The sequence below is a fragment of the Bufo gargarizans genome, chromosome 9 (genome assembly GCF_014858855.1).
Source record: "Bufo gargarizans isolate SCDJY-AF-19 chromosome 9, ASM1485885v1, whole genome shotgun sequence".
Taxonomy (NCBI): domain Eukaryota; kingdom Metazoa; phylum Chordata; class Amphibia; order Anura; family Bufonidae; genus Bufo; species Bufo gargarizans.
Window position 1 is genome coordinate 4,500,961 of NC_058088.1, and position 23,652 is coordinate 4,524,612.

The window sequence follows — 23,652 nt, forward strand, 5'->3', positions numbered from 1 at the left end:
ACCCCCTTTGATTACCTGTTTCAGCTTACCAAGCACAGAGCCCCACGATGTATAGTGGCCGTGCTTGGTATTGCAGCCCAGGCCCTTTCACTTGATTGGTACCAAGCTGTAAATAGTCTATGTAACTGACTAACGTGATGTCACTGGCCTAGGAGGGAGCTGCGGCGGTCTTCAACCTCTTCAAGCAACTAATCGGTGGGGGTGCTGGGTGTTGGACCCCCACTGATCAGATATTGAAGACCTATCCTGAGGATAGGACTACTACTCTTCTACTGAGGATAGGACTACTACTCCTCTACTGAGGATAGGACTTCTACTCCTGTAAAACCCCCTGTAATGTGTATGGCCAGCGTTATTCCTTACGTTGATATTACTGGTGTTCCTGATACGTTGTGGTGCTGCACATTGTGCTATGTCTTCACGATCTGTCTGGGAGTGGTGGGGTGATTTCAAGGATATCCCCCCCCCCCTCCTCTTTATTGTCTATGTGATTACACTCATTACTTGGAATGAGAACGGCAGATAATTATTTGTGGTTTTGCAGACAGTTGGAGTCATGCAGGTTTTTACATAACACAATCCAGTATTCTCCTGACAGCCCCAGGTCTATGTTGCTTGGGATCGTTGGCACGAAGCTGTGATTCCCATAGGTCCCTTGAAAAAACACGCTTCAGTCTGAGGTCTGTCCTGACACTTCTCATGGGCGGCTGCGACAAGAGGGTCCAAAAAGAATGGGGCGTTATCTGCAATTCATTTTCATAGGGATCTTTGATCTTTTTCGGCATCAAAAGCAAAAAAAAACAAGGTTGGAAAAAAACAACTACCAGATTTCCCCCTTACTAGGGGACATCATTGCATGGTGGAAGTGTTGCAAGTAAAAACAACAACCAGATTGCTCCTTTCCTAGGAGGCATCATTGCATGGTGGAGATGTTTTGACCCTTGGGAGGAATTGATTCTCCTTGAAGAGATTCAGCGGTTAGGGAGTCCTAAGGCCAATGCACCGGCATAGCTAAGGGTGCCACCAGGGCATGTGTTGGCTGAGGTATTTTGTTTCAGGACTGGGGCAATGAACTGAACCCTGGCCCCTGGTGAAGAAAATCCTATGCAAAATATGCCAATTCATTCATAACTTCTAGCAGGAATAATAAAAGGAAGGCCCCTTTCACACGGGCGAGTTTTCCATGCGGGTGCAATGCGTGAGTTGAACGCATTGCACCCGCACTGAATCCCGACCCATTCATTTCTATGGGGCTGTGCACACGAGCGGTGATTTTCACTCATCACTTGTGCGTTGTGTGAAAATCGCAGCAACCTCTATTTTGTGCGTTTTTCACGCAACGCAGGCCCCATAGAAGTGAATGGGGCTGCATGAAAATCGCAAGCAAGTGCGGATGGGGTGCAATTTTCACGCACGGTTGCTAGGAGACAATCGGGATGGAGACCCGATCTTTATTATTTTCCTTTATAACATGGTTATAAGGGAAAAAATTTGCATTCTGAATACAGAATTTATAGTACAATAGGGCTGGAGGGGTTAATCCACTTGTTCGCGCAGCCGGCATCTCTTCTGTCTTGTTCTGTGAGGAATAGGACATTTGATGACGTCACTACGTTCATCACATGGTCCATCACATAATCCATCACCATGGTAAAAGATCATGTGACGGACCATGTGATGAGCGTAGTGACGTCATCAAAGGTCCTATTCCTCACAGAACAAGACAGAAGGAGATGCCGGGCTGCGCGAACAAGTGGATTAAGGTGAGTTAAATTATTTTTTCTTTTTTTTTTTTAACCCCTCCAGCCCTATTTTACTATGCATTCTGTATTAGGAATGCTATTATTTTCTCTTATAACAATGTTATAAGGGAAAATAATACAATCTACACAACCTTGAACCCTTCTGTGAAGAAGTTCGGGTCTGGGTACCACATTCAGTTTTTTATCACGCGCGTGCAAAACGCATTGCACCCGCGCAATAAAAACTGAACAACGGAACGCAATCGCAATCAAAACTAACTGCAATTGGGTACCTACTCGCACGGGTTTGCCGCAACGCATCCGGACCTTATTTGGACACGCTCGTGTGAAAGAGGCCGAATAGCACAACACAGAGTCATAAGAATAGATGCTCCAGAAATATTACAAGGGGGATGCAAGTAGTTACTAAAGCAGACAGGTCAGGAGAGCTGATGGGTCTTCTTTATGTATATGTTAAACCTTTTCTAAGTCGAGAGATGATCGCTTGTTGTTACAGGCCCAAAGCCTGAGGCTGCACTACTGCCAGGTTCTGAGGACATTTCCTGTTCAGCTGCCTCTTGAGCCCTGCTAGCCACTGCCCCGGGTTTCAGGCTGTGAGCTACACGGGGTGCTGCCATGCCATGCCATGCCTGCCAGCACTCCAGGCAGCGAACTGTGGGAGCTGTGATTCTCTAGGACCTTAGATGACATCATCACCATGTGACCAGTAACCTAGCAATATTACTGGTCACATGGCTATGAGGTCATCAAGGTCCTTTCTCCCTACCAGGAGTGTTGCTGTAGAAGTTTGCCTTAAAGAGGACCTTTCACTCGTATACAAACTAAAAACGAACTATACCTGTGGGCAGAGCGGCGCCCAGGGTTCCCCCTGCACTTACTAGTATGCCTGGGCGCCGCTCCGTTCGCCCGGTATAGGCTCCGGTGTCTCAGCTCCGTCTGTTGTACTGGACTGATTTTTTGTAGGAGGCGTGTCCCTTGCTGCAGCACTGGCCAATCGCAGCGCACAGCTCATAGCCAGTCTATGAGCTGTGTGCTGCGATTGACCAGCACTGCAGCAAGGGACACGCCTCCTACAAAAAATCAGTCCAGTACAACAGACGGAGCTGAGACACCGGAGCCTATACCGGGCGAACGGAGCGGCGCCCAGGCATACTAGTAAGTGCAGGGGGAACCCTGGGCGCCGCTCTGCCCACAGGTATAGTTCGTTTTTAGTTTGTATACGAGTGAAAGGTCCTCTTTAACTGTGGAGCTTTTTTTGTGAAGATTACATCAGAAAAAGGTGACAGGGACTGTTATGCTAATATACTGTAAACTACTGTATACTGTGGGGGCCTGTATACTCTGGGGGGCTGTATACTGTGGGTGCTGTATATTGTGGAGTGCTTTACTGCTGTACTGTATACTGTGGGGTGCTGTAATACTGTATACTGTGGGGTGCTGTATCGTGTATAGTTTGGGGTGCTGTATACGGTGAGGTGCTATACTGCTCTACTGTATACTGTGAGGTGTTGTATACTGTGGGCTGCTATACTGCTTTACTATATACTGTGGGGTGCTATACTGCATACTGTGTGGTGCTGTATACTGTGGGCTGCTATACTGCTCTACTATATACTGTGGGGTACTGTATAGTGTGGGGTGCTATACTGCATACTGTGTGGTGCTGTATACTATAGGGTTCTATACTGCATACTGTGGGGTGCTGGGGTGCACTGTAACACTAGGGTGAGCCGAGCCCTGGTCTCTTTCCTGCAGAGCGGTGCCCACTTCCAGCCTGAGCCCAGCTGCCCAGAACACTGATCCTGAGCCGCTGGAGTCTTCAGAACTGGAAGTATTTACAGTCATTCACTGTACTCTACCAGATGTGTGGATTTTTTGTGTGTGTGTTGTGGTGGAGGGCGTGATTGCATGCCAGGGTGTGGAAAGGCGAGATCCAGGGGGCCCAAGTAAATTTTTGCCCAGGGTCCAATCAATATTAAAGACGGCCCTGTTTGTCATGGAGATCCATAGTAACCAACAGTCCCAAATTTGCAGCGATTTGCCCTAATTTTAAGAGACAGTCCTGGCAAATTTGGTCTGTCCCAGGCTTAAAATGGGAGTGGGGCTTAGGTAAGCATTTCCCATAAGTGGCCTGTCCTGGGTCACTCTCACAGTGGGGACTACATGCCCCAAATTTACCAAACAACAATGGTAATAAGTACTGAAGACCTTGTATGGACTCAAACACCCAAATGTAATATTTACTTTATGTTTACCTACCTACCTACTTCCTGGCATATGTGAGAACATCAGAATATTTAGTGATATGGATCCACATGTTGTCATCTATAAGGTCACTGTCATTTTGCTCATATCCTGACATATCATAGGGACTCGTCAGACGTCTAAATTATGAAACTTTTATGCTACCATTGCAGAACCATATATCAGTGTTTTCTCCATGAACTTTGTCTAGTTCAGCTCAGTACAGGAGAACTGCAGGAGGAGTGCTAGCATAAGCATCCAGGAACAGTTCTATAGATAAAGAGGACTGGGCCCTGGAAAACAAGTAAAGTAGGGCTCCTACACTCAATACATTTTAGACCTGCCTAAGATTGTGTAGGTCCTAATTGTGCTGCCAAGAACACTCTATCCTATCGAGGTGGGGACTGCACAAGACCCCTGAAGGTGTCCTATGGACACCTTAACCTCTTTGTCATGTTCCTCAAACCATTCCTGAACTGTTTTTGCAGTGTGGCCAGGGCATTTTCCTTCTGAAAGGGACACTGCCATTAGGGAATACCTCTGCCTTGAAGGGCGATGCACAAATTTTAGATAGAAGGTATATGCCACATCCACATGAATGCCAGGGTCCAAGGTTTCCCAGCAGAACATGGCCCAGAGCATCACGCTGCCTCACCCAACTTGTCTTCTTCCCAAATTGCACCTGGAGATATCTCTTTACTCAGTTAAGTGACATAAAAGCACCTGCAATCCACATGATCTAAAACTGTGATTCATGGGACCAGGCCATCTCCTTCTATTGCTCCATGGTCCAGTTCTGATACTCAGATGCCCATTGCAGGCGCTTTAGGTAGTGGACAGGGGTGAGCATGGACACTCTGATCGATCTGTGCCTACACAGCCCCAAAGCAAAGTGGTTGTTAGGTGTCTGTGTATAGAGATCTGGCCCCTTATGGAGTCTCAGATATTCTCAATAGGGGAAAGATCTGGAGATGGAGCTGCTGGAGACCCTGAAGACCATGTTGTTTAGCGTGGGCAGTGTTTGAGTGGCCATTATCTTGGTGGAACACCACGTCTCTGAACCGAGTCAACAAAGGCAGTAAGACTGGTTCCACAATGTCCTAGACACACCAAAGGCTGGTCAATGTTCCCTCTACGAACATGATAACTAATGGTGCCCCACACCATGACACCAGGTGTTGGTGCCGTGTGTGTCCGCGCTATGCATGATGGCAGTAGGTGCTCTCCAGTCCTCATGTGAGCTCTGATGTCACCATCAATGGCAATCAAAAGTGTTCAGTATGAAAGCAGGTTCTGCCTTGGCACCAATGATGGCCACATCAGAGTTCTTAGGGAGCTAGAATGCTTCCTACTGCCATCATGCATACAGTAGTGTGGAGACATACAGTATGGGAACCAATACTAGGTGCACCCAAAGGAAGGAAGCCACATGAAGCTCCATCACCTGGTGGCTTAGTAGCGTTTTCTGCGCAGTTTCAGCATGCTCAGGATGAGCACTTCTGGTCCTGGGAGTAGTGCGGTGTCCACTATTTATAGATCAATCAGCACCTTACCTCCAGGCAGAGTAGTGCAATGTGCGGTTGTAATGTTGTTTGTTTTGGCGCGGTGTCAGGGAGACGTTACTCTGGACTTTGGATGCAATCTAACTGAAACCTCACAACACACCACAGCCGTGTCCACGTGGAAATCCATAGTCTGCTGCATGGATCATCTGCTGCCTAGATGATAAGGACTACCTTGGGCATTTCACCCCCACGCAGTGATTTACGCTCCGGGTATGCATAAGGTGGGCCCATGATGAGGACCGCTGGTAGGTAGGACAGGCACTGGACATGGAAACTATCGATGTAGCGATCATCTGAATATAATACATGTTCTTATCTGTTTCTTAGTCTCATGTGGAATTTTTAGATCGTTGTTGACTTGCTGTTTAGTTGCGGTTTAGGTGTTGTGGTATTAGCAGGCATACTAGATATATACATATATGACTGGGGTTGTAGATGACACCACACCTGCCGTATTGGTGAACCCATGCCTTTAAATTGAGATCGTCGCCATGTGTGAATTGGGAAATTTTTGGGATCGTTTTTATCTGATTAATGATTGGATAACATGACATAATAAATATAGTCAGAATGATAATATTTGAACAGGTGACCAGCACCATCTAATTATCTCCATATTAATTATCATGATGTTATGTAAAAGTGAAATCCTGCCCATTGTAATAATATAATAATTACTATAGCCTAAAATAACCCTGGAGTTCCTTGTGCGTAGTTCTTAGAGTTGATTACATGGTGTGGACGCCGTCTTCAATAATAATTGCCACAAAATGACCTAAAAAATAATTGCGCCATGCAACTAGTGCCCCTGACAGTAATAGTACTGTAAACATAGTGCCCACCAAAAATACTTGTGCTAAGCTGATACTGTGCTAGGGTGTCCCCCACAGTAATAGTGCCCCTAGTGTTGCCAATAGTAATAATGTCCACTATTGTGCCCCAGAAGTAGTAATGCACCCATAGTAGTATGTTCCCCATGGTGGTCGCTAGTACTAATAATTACTCCTATAATGCACCCAGTAGTAGTAAAGCCCACTATAATGCCCCATAGTGCCTCTATTAGTATCAGTGCCCACCTATAATGCCCCCAGTAGTAATAAAGCCCACCATAATGCCACAGTAGTAAAAAAAAAACTCACTTATATTGTCCCCAGTAGTACTAATGTCTCCTATAATGCCCCTCCAGTAGTATGCCCACCATAGTTCCTCCCAGTAATAATATAGCCCCCTTAGTATGCCCTAGAAGTAATAATGCCGCCCTATACAGCAGGTTAAGAAACAGTGCTCTATGCTGCCCTCGCTGAGAAGTTCAATAAAGCAGTCTCTCACTTATTTGTTAATTTGCTATCTTTTAAAAGAACTTACACCTTATTCCTTGCAGCGCACGGCCAGCGAGGAATCTGATGCATTCACTATATTCATGCTCCCCCTCTGGACGCCTGCCAGCCGCCAATTGACAGTTTTCTCCCTATGCACAATAATATGGAGAAAGCTGTCAATCAGAGGCTGGAGGGGCCTAAATTTTCACTGGCCACGTCCTGAAAGGAACAGGATGTAAGTTCTCAAAACGACTGCACTAAAGAATATGTGATAGACCACTGAAATCAGTGTTACTGACGCTACTTCAAGAGGACCTGTCACCGCTCCTGACATTCCTGTTTTAATAGCTCCATGCATTCCCCATGCAATAACCATTCTGGAGCATCTATTCTTATGGCTCTATGTTGTGCCGTTCCTTTATTATTTCTACTAGAAGTTATGAAGGAATTGCTAGCAGTCTGCAGTAAGGGTACAGAGGGGGTAACCAGTTGGGGGGTGTCCCTGCACAGTCTGACAATGGCAGCACTGATTGGATAGAGTGAGTCTGTGCAGGTACACACCCCCAACTGGCAAAGACTATAGAGTAAGGGGGCAGACCACATATAGCAAGGAGTGCAAACCATGGCATCAACACATGACCATGCAAAAATAGGAGAAAAAGAAACGCCGCATACTCAGGCTGCACACCCAATTGGTTAAAATTAATAGTTTATTAATAAATAAAAAAAAGCCTGTTGGATGGCGCAAGGGACCTGTCGTTGACAGAAGGTATGTGTCACCGAGGTTCCTGGCCTCAGTGGCGTAAGAGCCAGTTTTCATGTGTCAGCAGCAGTTGCTGTTTGACACCTTGCTATTTAGTATAGCTGTAATAGCTGATGATGCGGGACAGCTCTTACTGGGAGTAGCCAAAGTGCTGGGTGGGTGACTACTCCCCACATTACAGGCAGGGTTTTGAGAGGCCTATAAAAAACAGCCAGCAGTGTCAGGTGGTGGTGATGAGCTCTCTCTGACATTGGTGCCCTGGCAATCTCTGTGAAATCTGAATCTTGTGCCAGGCCGGAGGCCTGAACCCAGGAGGACTGTCCTGTGCTATGCCAACCGGGTGTGGATTAACACCCAGGACAAAAGGTGACTGTTTTTGCTGTATGAACACCAAAACTGCAAATGGACTGTCATACTGTTTTGTTGCCATAAATGTGAATAAAACAATGAAGCTTTTGAGTTACAAACTGGTGTTTGCCTCTATACTGCATCCGCTTGTCCTGTCTACCAGAGCAAAGCCCCACAATTGGTGGAGAATGCGGGCACGAGCAGTGAGGCTGGCGTCAACGCCGATATTATTGGTTTCTGCATTTTTCCAGGCACAGTTGTATGTCGTACATTAAACCAGCTGTATTACAACCCATGCCCCACGACAAAAGGGAGGCTGTTGTGAAGGCCCTCATGGAGGCTAATCTGCAGCAGCGAGAGACAAACCTGCAGCAACGTGAGGCTAATAAGCAGCAGCAAGAGACAGCAGGAGCAACCCCGAGTGTCCACGATGCCCGGAAGGCAGTCCGTGCAGTGATTCCTAAGATGACACCCGCAGACGACATTGAAACCTACCTGGCGATGTATGAGAAAGTGAACACAAGGGAGAAGCTACCCCGAGACCAAGTGGGCTGAGGTCGTTGCTCTATTCCTGGTATCCGATTCCCAGTGGGTATATTTTGACTTGCCGGACGATCAAGCGGCCGACTAACAGAAAGTAAAGGGTGAGGTTTTTGCCAGACTGGGGGTGAATGTGTTGGTCCTGGGCCCAGCGGGTACATCAAGTGGGGGTTTAAGGCGGCTGAGCACTGCATAGACTATTGGCCGATATCTTCTGGAGGGCACTGCCACCTCCTCTCCAGCATTGGATCGGCCAGGTGTCTCCTGGCAATGCCCTGGAGATGGTGGACCTGGTAGAGCGCTACGAGGCTACTATGAATCTTAAGGAGGGTTCTTTTGGGAGGGGAGCAGTCAAACCCCATAAATCTCCACCCCAGACCCGGGGACTTGTGCCTACCAAACCCGCCCAGGATGTACCCCCTATGGACCCAGCTCCAATGGTCTGTTGGTGGTGCCGGGAGCCTGGCCATGTACGAGATAACTGTCACCATCAGGTGGAACCAATGGACACAAACTATGGCTTCCATCAGTCGTTATATGCCAGGAAGCTGTGTGCAGCACGCACCCCAGAAACTCTAAATCACTTGTGCCGGCTGGAAGTGGGAGACACTCCAGCGGAGGCCTTGCTGGACTCAGGGAGTCTGGTGTCCCTAGTAAGGGCTCCCCTGGTACGGTCCGCTGAGTATACTGGCCGGAAAGTCGGGGTCATGTGCATCCATGGGGACTTAAAAGACTATCCCACCGCCCTGGTGTCTCTAACCATGGGGGCCGGCAGGTGGACTCTCGAAGTGGCGGTTGCCACAAACTTACACTACATACTTATGATAGGGAGAGACATCCCTGGTTTCCCGGCTCTGTGGCCTGCTACGAAAGTGACTGAGACCCATGAGACAGGGGTAACCCCAGCAGAGTAGCCTTGCTCTGGGGGGAGGCCAGAACGCGAGGCCGATGGGCCAGTGGTAGGGGTGACCGCCACTTCGGTGGAAGAAGGGCAGACAACCCCACTGAGTGTAATGGTGGGAGACGTGAAGGACTTGCCCGCCAGGGCCTGAGCTGGCAGACCTCAATGTCTCGGGGATAATTTTGGTACTGCACAACACCAGGACCCCACCCTATCCCGAGCCTGGGAAAATGTATTAATAGTAGATGGTGAACCACAACAAGCTGGGGCAGAGTTGGTGTTCCACTGTTTTGTGGTTCAGCAGGATATGTTGTATCAAGTAAACCAGCTGCAGGGTGAACCCATTGAACAGTTGGTGGTGTCCCAGGTTTATCGCAAACACGTGTTAAGAGTTAGCCCACCAGCATGTTCTCGGGGGGTCATCTGGGAATGCAGAAAACACAGGACCAGATACTACAACTGTTTTACTGGCCCAGTGTGTTTAGGAAGATGGATGAATTCTGTAAGTCTTGCCCGACCTGCCAGGCAATTAGCCCCCAGCACCTTTTCCGCAGTCCCTTGGTACCTCTCCCGATCATCGAGGTACCATTTGAGCGACCTCGTAGGCCCAGTACCGAAGTCCGCTAGAGGACACCGACACATCTTGGTCGTCCTAGACTACGCCACTCGGTACCCGTAGGCGGTGACACTGTGACATACATCGGCTAAACTTATAGCTAAGGAGCTAATGGAGATGTTCTCCTGAGTGGGGCTACCTAAAGAGGTTCTCACTGACCAGGGGACCCTGCATATCAACAGTTACAGACAGTCCGTGTACCATCCGCAAACGGACGGTCTGGTTGAAATGTTTAACAGAACACTAAAAACCATGTTAAAAAGAGTAGGTGTCTAAAGATGGGAAGGATTGGGCACTCGCCCTTCGAATTGCTATATGGCAGACATCCTCGTGGTTGGTTTGTTGGACGTAGCCAAAGAGGCGTGGGAACAGGAACCCACTCCACATAAAAATGTCCTTGAGTATGTTACCAAGATGCAACAGCGGATAGAGACCGTTTTGCCTCTTGTCTGGGAGCATATGGAGGCCGCTCAGCGAGCCCAGAGTCGGATCTATAATCGGCAGGCTCTGGTCCAGATTTTTAACCTGGGTGATCGGGTTTTGGTTCTGGTGCCGACCGTGGACAGTAAGTTCCTGGCCAGGTGGCAGGGGCCCTACGAGGTACTTGGAAAAAATTGGAGAGGTAAATTACAAGGTACACCAGCCAGGGTGGCGAAAGCCAGAGCAGGTGTACCATGTGAAGCTACTCAAACCGTGGAAAGATAGGGAAACCTGTACCTGAAGACAGCCCACGGCCAGGTTTTCTATGGGAAGCGGTTTCGGCCCCTCTGTCTGAAGCAAGGAAAGCGGATGCCACAGTAAGAATTGCTGACAGCCTCTCCTCTAAGCTGGCTCAGGAGGCCAGGGAGTTTATTGGCTGAAACACGGATGTGTTTTCAGATATCTCTGGACGCACATCCACAATTCGGCATAACATTGTCACTGAGCCTCAGGCGAAAGTCCGCCTAAAACCATACCGGGTACCCGAGGCTCGGCGACAAGCCATCTCAAAGGAAGTGCAGATGATGCTGAGACTAGACGTCATTGAGGAGTCTAAAAGTGAGTAGGCTAGTCCTATAGTGCTAATACCCAAGCCGGACGGGACACTCCTGTTTTGTAATGATTTCCGAAAACTAAACGAGATCTCTAAGTTTGCATATCCCATGCCTCGGGTGGATTAGCTTATTGAGAGGTTAGGCCAAGCCCAGTATTTTTCTGTTTTGGACCTCACCAAAGGGTAGGTACCTTTTTGATGGAGGCTGCCAAAGAGAAAACTGCCTTCATCACACCAGAGGGGCTGTACCAATATAAGGTGTTACCCTTCGGTCTGCATGGCGCCCCTGCCACTTTTCAACGATTCATGGACATTGTGCTGCATCCACATCGTCGGTACACTTCGGCTTACCTGGATGATATTGTCATCCACAGTACCGGCTGGGAAAGTCATCTACCCAAAGTGCAGGCTGTAGTGGACTCCCTTAGGAAGGCTGGACTGACCGCTAACCCAAAGAAATGCACGATAGGGTTAGAGGAGACTAAGTACCTGGGGTACGTCATTTGACGTGGAGTTATCAAACCCCAAGTAAATAAAATAGAGGTGATTCGGTATTGGCCCCAACCTGTCACCACGAGGCAAGTAAAGTCGTTCTTGGGAAAGGTGGGCTATTATATGAGGTTCGTTCCTCATTTTGCCACTTTAGCGGCTCCGTTGACAGGGCTCTTGAAGGGACGGAAGTTCGTGATGGTCCGCTGGAATGACCAGACGGAAGAGGCTTTTTCCGTGTTGAAGTCGGTCCTGTGCGGGTCACCGGTTTTGGTGACGCCCGACTTCAAGAGGGAGTTTGTGGTACAGACTGATGCCTCTGAAGTAGGCCTCGGAACTGTACTCTTTGAGGAAATCAATGGGGAGGAATATCCCGTTGTTTTTCTGAGCGCAAACTCACCTCAGCCGAGACCAGGTACAGTATAGTGGAGAGAGAGTGCCTGGCCATCAAGTGGGCACTCGAGTCTCTCCGTTACTATCTGTTGGGGAGAAAGTTCCGTCTGGTAACCGACCACTCCCCTCTCAAGTGGATGAGCCAGGCCAAAGAGAGGAATGCTCGTGTCACCAGGTGGTTCTTGTCATTACAGAACAGTTCTCAGTGGAACACAGGGCAGATGCTTAATAAATAAATCAATGGCCCCATATTATCTCACCCATTAAACCTAATATTTGTGCAAGAAAAATAAATAAATAGAAACGCTGATTATATAAGGGGACAATAATTCATAATAAATTAAATATAAATATACAAAAAATGATAAATTCATGAAACATAATTCCAGATATAAAATGAATACATGATTAGTGAATAAAGTCTTTATAAACCATACTGATAAAAGTCTAGACAAAATATATATACGCATATACTGTATATAATTATTCAAATACAGATGAACAATGACCCCAAATTTCCTATAAACAACACATAGTGCAACAGCACTCTACAAACCAAATAAAGTACAAAGGTATATTATATTGCTCATGCTATGCTAATAAATTAGAGATGCTTAGCAAATACATTTGGTACAAAATTATTTGAGCCCATCTGCCGCACGCCAAGGCGATCTCTATAAGACGGGTCCTAACACTAAACTCACCTGTTGGGTGCCATAACAGGGACCATGAAATTCAGGAAGTGCAGGTCCCACATGCAGGCCCCAAATTTCCTATTAACCTAAAAATTGTGTAAAAAAAACAAATAAATATAAGTTATACATATATAATAATTCATAATATATAAAATATAAATAGTGAATTCATAATATCAAATTATACCACTAGAGTGACCCATATATTTATATATATATATATATATACTGTATTTATTTATTTTATGTACTTATATAGCGCTACTATATTCCGCAGCTCTTTACAGACATTAGCATCCAACTGTCCCCAACGGGGCTCACAATCTAAGGTCCCTATCAGTATGTCTTTGGAGTGTGGGAGGAAACTGGAGTACCCGGAGAAAACCCATGCAAACACGGGGAGAACAAACTCCATGTAGATGTTGTCCTTGGTTGGATTCGAACCCAGGACCCCAGCGCTGCAGAGCACCTGTGCTAACCACTGAGCCATATAAAATTAATTCATGATTATGTAACGCGTACCCAAATAACCATATGTGTACATATTTTAAACGTGATATACAGTAAAAAACACAATCCATATCCTGTATCAATTATTTCGATATAAATTATAATAAAATATAATGTATCCAAACTGGCCATAATGTAGGTGCCATGATGTTGAATGGAAAAAGTGCAAAATAATTATCGAACCTTAAAAATTCATGGGCCTGCATCGGGAAACCAGGTAAAAAATAAAAAAAAGAAACAGATGGAGGAGACCCAAAATGGATATTCATATTCCATGTGCGATCACATCACAACCAGAATGAACATATATAGACAGGTATGGAGGTCCATCATCCAGGGAAGGTAACTTCCGAGGTCTCTTCGCAAATGTCCATAGCCACAATTCCATGGTGTACATCCCAAATTTGGAGGGGTAGGAATCTTATCCGGAATATACATGTACAGGTCCTTCTAAAAAAATTAGCATATTGTGATAAAGTTCATTATTTTCTGTAATGTACTGATAAACATTAGACTTTCATATATTTTAGATTCATTACACACCAACTGAAATAGTTCAAGCCTTTTATTGTTTTAATATTGATGATTTTGGCATACAGCTCATGAAAACCCAAATTTCCTATCTCAAAAAATTAGCATATCATGAAAAGGTTCTCTAAACGAGCTATTAACCTAATCATCTGAATCAACTAATTAACTCTAAACACCTGCAAAAGATTTCTGAGGCTTTTAAAAACTCGCAGCCTGGTTCATTACTCAAAACCGCAATCATGGGTAAGACTGGCGACCTGACTGCTGTCCAGAAGGCCATCATTGGCACCCTCAAGCAAGAGGGTAAGACACAGAAAGACATGTCTGAAGGAATAGGCTGTTCCCAGAGCGCTGTATCAGGGCACCTCAGTGGGAAGTCTGTGGGAAGGAAAAAGTGTGGCAGAAAACGCTGCACAACGAGAAGAGGTGACCGGACCCTGAGGAAGATTGTGGAGAAGGACCGATTCCAGACCTTGGGGGACCTGCGGAAGCAGTGGACTGAGTCTGGAGTAGAAACATCCAGAGCCACCGTGTACAGGCGTGTGCAGGAAATGGGCTACAGGTGCCGCATTCCCCAGGTCAAGCCACTTTTGAACCAGAAACAGCGGCAGAAGCGCCTGACCTGGGCTACAGAGAAGCAGCACTGGACTGTTGCTCAGTGGTCCAAAGTACTTTTTTTGGATGAAAGCAAATTTTGCATGTCATTCGGAAATCAAGGTGCCAGAGTCTGGAGGAAGACTGGGGAGAGGGAAATGCCAAAATGCCTGAAGTCCAGTGTCAAGTACCCACAGTCAGTGATGGTCTGGGGTGCCATGTCAGCTGCTGGTGTTGGTCCACTGTGTTTTATCAAGGGCAGGGTCAATGCAGCTAGCTATCAGGAGATTTTGGAGCACTTCATGCTTCCATCTGCTGAAAAGCTTTATGGAGATGAAGATGTCATTTTTCAGCACGACCTGACACCTGCTCACAGTGCCAAAACCACTGGTAAATGGTTTACTGACCATGGTATTACTGTGCTCAATTGGCCTGCCAACTCTCCTGACCTGAACCCCATAGAGAATCTGTGGGATATTGGGAAGAGAAAGTTGAGAGACGCAAGACCCAACACTCTGGATGAGCTTAAGGCCGCTATCGAAGCATCCTGGGCCTCCATAACACCTCAGCAGTGCCACAGGCTGATTGCCTCCATGCCACGCCGCATTGAAGCAGTCATTTCTGCAAAAGGATTCCCGACCAAGTATTGAGTGCATAACTGAACATAATTATTTGAAGGTTGACTTTTTTTGTATTAAAAACACTTTTCTTTTATTGGTCGGATGAAATATGCTAATTTTTTTAGATAGGAAATTTGGGTTTTCATGAGCTGTATGCCAAAATCATCAATATTAAAACAATAAAAGGCTTGAACTACTTCAGTTGGTGTGTAATGAATCTAAAATATATGAAAGTCTAATGTTTATCAGTACATTACAGAAAATAATGAACTTTATCACAATATGCTAATTTTTTGAGAATGACCTGTATATACTCTGAAAGTGCAATGTGCTAATGTTCGCAACCTCAAACCATACTGCAAATCCGTAGTGCTAGAAAACTAAAGTGAAACAATAAATAAACAATGGTGAAGAAAGAAAAAGCAACAAAAAAAATATATAATTTATTTATATATAAAATAAGATGTGCTGGAGAAATGTATATACTTTATTGTGCATAAAAAACTGAAAAAGTTAACACCATTTGTGGTCTCACCCACACACACCCTCACCTTGTGAAATTGATTCTTAACACTTATCTACTAATGTTTTATACACATACAGTCAGGTCCATAAATATTGGGACATCGACACAATTCTAAAATTTTTGGCTCTATACACCACCACAATGGATTTGAAATGAAACTAACAAGATGTGCTTTACCTGCAGACGGTCAGCTTTAATTTGAGGGCATTTACATCCAAATCAGGTGAACGGTGCAGGAATTACAACAGTTTGCATATGTGCATCCCACTTGTTAAGGAACCAAAAGTAATGGGACAGAATAATAATCATAAATCAAACTTTCACTTTTTAATATTTGGTTGCAAATCCTTTGCAGTCAATTACAGCCTGAAGTCTGGAACGCATAGACATCACCAGACGCTGGGTTTCATCCCTGGTGATGCTCTGCCAGGCCTCTACTGCAAGGGTCTTCAGTTCCTGCTTGTTCTTGGGGCATTTTCCCTTCAGTTTTGTCTTCAGCAAGTGAAATGCAGCTCAATCGGATTCAGGTCAGGTGATTGACTTGGCCATTGCATAACATTCCACTTCTTTCCCTTAAAAAACTCTTTGGTTGCTTTTGCAGTATGCTTTGGGTCATTGTCCATCTGCACTGTGAAGCGCCGTCCAATGAGTTCTGAAGCATTTGGCTGAATATGAGCAGATAATATTGCCCGAAACACTTCAGAATTCATCCTGCTGCTTTTGTCAGCAGTCACATCATCAATAAATACAAGAGAACCAGTTCCATTGGCAGCCATACAAGCCCACACCATGACAATACCACCACCATGCTTCACTGATGAGGTGGTATGCTTAGGATCATGAGCAGTTCCTTTCCTTCTCCATACTCTTCCCATCACTCTGGTACAAGTTGATCTTGGTCTCATCTGTCCATAGGATTTTGTTCCAGAACTGTAAAGGCTATTTTAGGTGTCGTTTGTCAAACTCTAATCTGGCCTTCCTGTTTTTGAGGCTCACCAATGGTTTACATCTTGTGGTGAACCCTCTCTATTCACTCTGGTGAAGTCTTCTCTTGATAGTTGACTTTGACAAACATACACCTACCTCCTGGAGAGTGTTCTAGATCTGGCCAACTGTTGTAAAGGGTGTTTTCTTCACCAGGGAAAGAATTATTCGGTCATCCACCTCAGTTGTTTTCCGTGGTCTTCCGGGTCTTTTGGCATTGCTGAGCTCACCGGTGCGTTCCTTCTTTTTAACAGTTTTCCAAACAGTTGTTTTGGCCACGCCTAATGTTTTTGCTATCTCTCTGATGGGTTGACAGATTCCAAATGCAAATAGCAGACTGGAAATGAACTCTGGACCTTTTATCTGCTCATTGTAATTGGGATAATGAGGGAATAACACACACCTGGCCATGGAACAGCTGAGAAGCCAATTGTCCTATTACTTTTGGTCTCTTAACAATGGGAGGCACATATGCAAATTGTTGTAATTCCTACACCGTTCACCTGATTTGGATGTAAATACCCTCAAATTAAAGCTGACAGTCTGCAGGTAAAGCACGTCTTGTCCGTTTCATTTCACATCCATTGTGGTGGTGCATAGAGCCAAAAATTTTAGAATTGTGTCGATGTCCCAATATTTATGGACCTGACTGTATATGGTGCACATTAGCTCTGGTTCATGTACCCCTGAGGAAGCTAGTTTTGCCTGGCGATACGCGTGGTGCGTATTACCCGCACACCATGATCGCCCTTGTCTGTATTAGATATGTATCTTGTATTATCTTTGCCACATTTATGAATTGCATATGTACTTTGCGGTCTCTCTCATGTTCTCATATTTGAACGAGGTGTTTGTGGGTATGTGTATTGGACTTATTATTTTTAGATCCATACACTATGTTGTTATTGTATACAATGTTTTAACTTATTGGGATTTTTTTTGTTTATTAATAAACTGTTAATTTTAATCAATTGGATGTGCAGCCTTAGTATGTGGCGTTTTCTTTTTCTCCTATTTTTGCATACACCCCCCCCCAACTGGTTACCGCCCCTCTGTACTCTTACTGCAGACTGCTAGCAATTATTTCATAACTTCTAGTAGAAATAATAAAGGAATGGCACAACATAGAATCATAAGAATAGATGCTCCAGAATTGTTATTACATGGGGGATGCATGTAGCTATTAAAAAAAGCATGTCAGGATTGGTGAAAGGTCCTCTTTAAGTAGCGCATAACATTTTCCCTCCTCTACCAATTTTGGCACGTGTTCCAGCTGGATAGCGTCCTATACGTATCCTCCGTCAGTCATAATTCATCACTCCAGAGGATATGTTTCCGCTGCTCCATTGGTGAGGTTCTTTACACCCGTCCAAGCGACACTTTATGTTTGTGTTTGGTAATCTTAAACTTCGGGTGTAACATCAAGTTCCTTGGTGGCAGGCGAGACAGAATAAGCAATGCTACATATTTTCTTAAGGTGTGAAAACATCTTTCTAGCTATTTACTGGTCTCTTTAAATTTGAAATATTTGAAATATTAGGCTTCGTGAAGGATCTTTATAATACTATGCCAAGTAATTGCTATTTAAAGAGGTATTCCGGTCTTAGCCAGCATAATAATTGGGGAACATATTACAAATGTTGTAGATATATTATGTGCCAAGAGGCCTAAACAATCTTTTTTCTGTTGCTTACACAGGATCCCACATTATGGAGTCATGAGAGAAGAAGACATTATCTTCATGAGTCGTCCCTATTTCCCCCATGCTAGTTGCCCTTCATCTTCAGATTTCCCTTCTTTTCCTGTAATAAACATCACTTCTGTTCCTTCTCATGAAAACACACCCATTGTTACTAAACCTGACCCCTCCTCTATGTCACCCCTAAAATCTTCCACTGTGGCCCCTCAGGACTCCCCTTCTTCATCAGAACTTCCCTCTTCTATGTCACCACTGAACTTCCCATCCCATACTGAATGTTCCTCCTCTACACCTTTTTCTTCCAGATCCCAAGATTCGTGTTCACCTCAATCACTTGAGAACCACTCATCCATACCTGATTATGCTGACTTTACATTGGTTCAAACTTACAGTTCTAAATCCCAAACTGAGTATTCCCCTTCATTATCTTTAAATGGCACCTCCACCTTTCATACTTTGAGCCACTCTTTATCTCAGGTGAATTGCTGTTCTACAACAGACCCTCTCTCTTTTTCCTCTACATCACCTTTGAAGTGCTCGTGTCAACCTGAAAGCTCGACTACATCATGTCAGAACCCTACTGCCATACCCCAAATGATGTATTCATCTCTATCAACTCAGAGCTGCAAATCCATATCTAAACAAACCCAATCTGAGTGTTCTTCTATGCCACAAATTAATGGAACCTCCGCGTCCAGAACCATTGGCCAGTCTGTATCACCTATGGATTTGTCTTCTTGCTACTTTACACCTCAAACAGAAGACCCCAGTGACTTCTCCCCTATATCCATATCTGATAGCTCCAAATTATCTGTACATGTTGGGTCCTCCACATCAGTACTCAACTGCCAGCCAGCCAACCAGTATGTTAAATCCATATCTGATGACTGTTCCCCTGTTAATATCCCCTGTGTCTGCACTTGTGAGTTTCCCACTGACTTCCCACCTGAGATCTCCTCATCTCACCTCACTTATTGCCTATGTTCTCCGCTCAAAAATGACAATCATGTGTCTTCTAATTTTGCCTATTCATCTCTTAATCATTTTGAAGCCTTCTGTCTTAGTCCACATGAAACCCCATACATTTTGCAGTCAAAGGACTATTCAGATCTATCAAACAACATCACTCCCATTAATGGTATCATTCCCCCTCACATGAATGCTACAACCGATCTAAGGGGTACATTTACCTCCACTAAATGTAACAGCACAAACATGGACCCTCTCAGTCCATGGTCTACTCAGAGCTTTCACTCTTCAACATCTCCTGAGATTGATGTGGTTTCCACCAATGATCAGCTATCCAATGATCATCTACCTCTCAATGGACAGTATTTTCATCCCTGCAGCTGCTCTCTTCCCAACTCTGTTGACTCTTTAAACAAAAGTAAAGTTCTGAATTCTTCTTTTTCTACTAACACTCCCCCAACCCAAAACTTTATTTGTCCTAACTCTACAAACCAGACTGTGTCCACCAGTACTCATGAAAGACATCCGAAAATGCTTTCTAGCTGTCCTCATATCTTCCCTTCCGAAGAGACACCCAAGTATCTTCCATTTCCTGAAGAAGAGAACCAAGTCCAAGAATGTGAAGTATGCAAGGCATCACTGGAAAATAAAGTTCGGTGAGTAATACTGTAAAAAAAGATGTATGTGCCACAGAGAAAGACCATGAGGCTGTTATGTGCCCTTAAAGAAAGGGGGACCAACCCTGGCTGTTCCACCACATTTGTTATTGGCTAGCAAGAACCTATCCATGACCTTCTCTTCCAAAGGAACTGCATTGTTATCAAACACGAGTCATGAAAAGGGGAAAACAAACACCAGGCTGTTCTGTGGTGGGTGGCAAAACTGGGCATCATAATGGTGTACCCATTTTAATATCTTCTTTGCAATTGGCTTTTTTTAATATATCCTTCTGTTATCCTGTTTAACCACTAGCATGGATCAGGACAGACAACTGTGTGAAAACTTCCTAGACTCGCTCTCTCGTTTCGAGGATTGGCTACAGATTGCTCAGATAACCACATCTCAAGGAAACCCATACAGGACAGTTCACCAAGAAGCTAAGCTGACATTGAGGAAGTATGAGGTAACGATTACAAGAATTTGGTTTGGTGTGGTTTTACAAATAATCCCTTTCTAACCTATATTCCCACCATCCTAGGTCCTACTGACAGACATACGGGAGAAATTATTAGACCTGGAGTCTCTAAATAGACAATACTGGAGAGTCGCACAAACTGCTCAGCCAATGCTGCTTCCAAGTGTGCTCCGGAGTAGGATGCAGGAGGTCAACACATTATGGGATAATCTACAGGGGGAGGCAGAGACATTACACAAGACATTGAAGGTACATAGAAATCTTTACACTTAACAAAGTCAACAGTAGAATACTGAAGATGCAGGTGATGATTTTAGATAATCTTTCCATAGTCTCAAGTCCAGCAGAGGGAAGAATTTGAAACTGACCAGGATGACATGAAACTGTGCCTGACGGAGATGGACCTAGAGTTATCCAATGTAGAGTATATCTATGGAGGCAACTCCACAGAGAAAATACAACAACTTAAGGTAAGGTAGTTGGAACAAGATTTCAGTGTATGTCTTGTCTGATTTTTTTTTTTCTTCTTAAAGGCTATGTACACCTTTGGGGGCATTTTTTATTATTGCATTGTGCTGATTTTTAGCTAAAAATATTTTTTTCAATTGGTCTATATTAAAGCTTTTCAGCACTTTTCTCTGTACCGCCTTGAGATTCTCTAGTAGCAGCCTCTGTATTTTTAGGCTACTTTCACACTTGCGTTTGGTGCGGATTCGTCATGGATCTGCACAGACAGATCCGTTCAGATAATACAAACGTCTGCATCCGTTCAGAACGGATCCGTTTGTATTATCTTTAGCATAGCCAAGACGGATCCGTCTTGAACACCATTGAAGGTCAATGGAGGATAGATCCGTTTTTCTATTGTGCCAGATTGTGTAAGTGAAAACGGATCCGTCCCCATTGACTTATATGGTGTGTCGGAACGGATCCGTTTGGCTCAGTTTCGTCAGGCGGACTCCAAAGCGGAATGGAGACTGAACTGATGCATTCTGAGTGTATCCTTTTCCATTCAGAATGCATTAGGGCAAAACTGATCCGTTTTGGACCGCTTGTGAGAGCCCTGAACGGATCGCACAAACGGAAAGCCAAGACACCAGTGTGAAAGTAGCCTTACTCTGTTCCATTAGGCAGCTCATCTGACAGCCCCTGGTCTCTGATCTCTAACCTTATAGACACTCATTATAGCTCAATTCTTATCTTACTGATAAGAATGTGGTTATAACTGGCACAAAATGAAAGTGAAAGTACCATGCACATAGGCGAACGGTTAACCCTTTGTGACAGAACTGTGGAATATTTTTAATAAAGACCAATTGAAAAAAAAAAAAAAAAAAAGATTTTTAGCCCAAAATGAGTAAAAATGCAATCATAAAAAAACTGCCCCCGACGGTGTACATAGCCTTTAAGGTTGGAAGATGATTTAAAAGGGTTTAACAAATTTTTTTTTTTTTTACTAATGACCTCTCCTTAGATCAGCTGTTTTTAGGAGGCAGTGTCGCTCCTGTGAGCGTCATGGCCTTCTCGCAGCTTTCCCTAGGTTGGGTGACAACACATTCATTTATCATGTGGCCTAGGAGCAGCTCAGCTCCATAAAAGTGAATGGGGCTGAACTGCGATACCAAGCACAGCCGCTATACTTGGTGAGCTGAGAGAAGACTGTAGCACTCACAAGAGCCCTGCTGCCTTCTCAAAGAGCTGATCAGCGGGGTTCCCGGAGGTCAGACCCCCAGAGATCAAATACTCGTGAGGATAGGTCATCAGTAAAAAAAAAATATATATCTTGGAAAACCCCTTTAAAATGTCTTCATGATATCCAAATCATGGAAGGTAAGGGGCATATAGGAAACCAGCCTAACATCCATCTCTTGTTCTTTCCTTAAACTGTTGGATCACTTTAATACCCAGGGAAGGACTTAACCGGATGGAGCAATTCACTTATAGTACCCTCCTTTACCCACAATTTTGGTTAGGGTTGAGGTATTAAGCTGACCCCAGGACTTAGGTGCCCTAAGCTGGTCAAGTGTTTGTTTCCCTGGATAACATCTAGCCGGAGTGGTTGAAAATATGGCTACTACCGGCAAAAATAACAGGAAAATAATTTTAAATGTACTGGGAAGGGTAAAACGATGAAGAACTTGGATTCTGAAACATGGTCCAACCAGTGATTGGTTAAGGCAGTGAGGTAGAATCAGGTATTTGGTACTGTGGGACAGAAATGAGCTGGTCAGAAAAACCAGGGGTCAGTTAGGATAGATCAGGCAAAATCAAGTAGCAGAACCATGGAGAAGATGTAAACACAGTCAAACAAGCCAGCAGTGTGATAATGGAGGTCAAAAACAATGAGAATGGGGTACAGTATAGAATCCTAAAAAGTAGTTCAAATATCAAAGAAGACTACACCCAGTATCCTTGCCTGCCCCACCACGAGACTCATTGTGACAGTAGCTGAGACAGGGAGAAGAGACAGTGCTACCAAATATAAGGGTGTAAAGAGCAGCACTACTCTTGTTCGTAAGTTGTTAAAAAAAAATATATCTACCGTATATACTCGAGTATAAGACGAGTTTTTTGGCACATATTTTTGTGCTCAAAAAGCCCCCTCGTCTTATACTCGAGTCTAGGTCTGTATTATGGCAACTTACATTGCCATAATACAGACCATGACATGTTGGGGGCCGGAGAAGCTGTTACTTACCTTTACAGCTGCTCCGGTCAGCTCCCAGCACGTCCGCACGGCACCTCTGTTAAGCTCCCAGTGTAAATCTCGCGAGACACGCGGGCCGCGAGATTTACACTGGGAGCAGACTGCGAGATTTACACCGGCAGTAAGTACCGGCCCCTGCACAGCCTCCCCTCCTCCTGGACATCCCCCCCTCCCCCTGGACAGCCCCCCCTCCCTGGCCAAGTATAAAGTAGGGAGGGGTATTTTCTTGATTGCGAAAATTCGCAAACAAATCGCATTCAAATTTTCGCATTAAAAATTCGCATGAACTGGTATTTTCCCAAAAATCGAATATTCGATTTACTTGGTTTTTGTACTGTTAAAGTTATTGTTGATACCATATTGTTTTTCTTTGAAATAAATATTCAAAAACCTTTAACCTACTGATGCCTCAATTAATGTAATTTTATTGGTACGGTATCTATTTTTATTTTTGAAATTTACCAGTAGCTGCTGCATTTCCCACCCTAGTCTTATACTCAAGTCAATAATTTTTCCCATTTTTGGGGGGTAAAATTAGGGGCCTCGGCTTATATTCGGGTCGGCCTATACTCGAGTATATACGGTAACTTAAACAATTTGTTTCAAATCATTTATGGGTTTTAGCTGAAATTTCAACGTTTCTAAATATTTTTATTATGCACAATGCTTACAATGCCCAGTGATGTTAGCAGTGTCTTACATCGGGCA

At 44.5% G+C, this 23,652-nt stretch overlaps 1 protein-coding gene across 2 annotated transcripts in view; it reads left to right on the top strand.

Moving 5' to 3' along the window:
* Positions 1-23,652, top strand: part of LOC122919441 (mucin-17-like) — a 41,004-nt gene that overhangs the window by 16,258 nt on the left and 1,094 nt on the right. The window contains exons 1-5 of one of the 2 annotated variants that reach the window (XM_044268481.1): positions 5,691-5,817; positions 18,133-19,758; positions 20,075-20,225; positions 20,301-20,486; positions 20,570-20,707. In XM_044268481.1, coding sequence (XP_044124416.1) covers positions 18,152-19,758; positions 20,075-20,225; positions 20,301-20,486; positions 20,570-20,707 — 2,082 coding nt within the window. In that variant the 5' untranslated portion in view covers positions 5,691-5,817; positions 18,133-18,151. Of the gene's footprint in view, positions 1-5,690; positions 5,818-18,132; positions 19,759-20,074; positions 20,226-20,300; positions 20,487-20,569; positions 20,708-23,652 lie in introns of those variants that run through there. The other variant, XM_044268480.1, reaches the window with a different exon arrangement.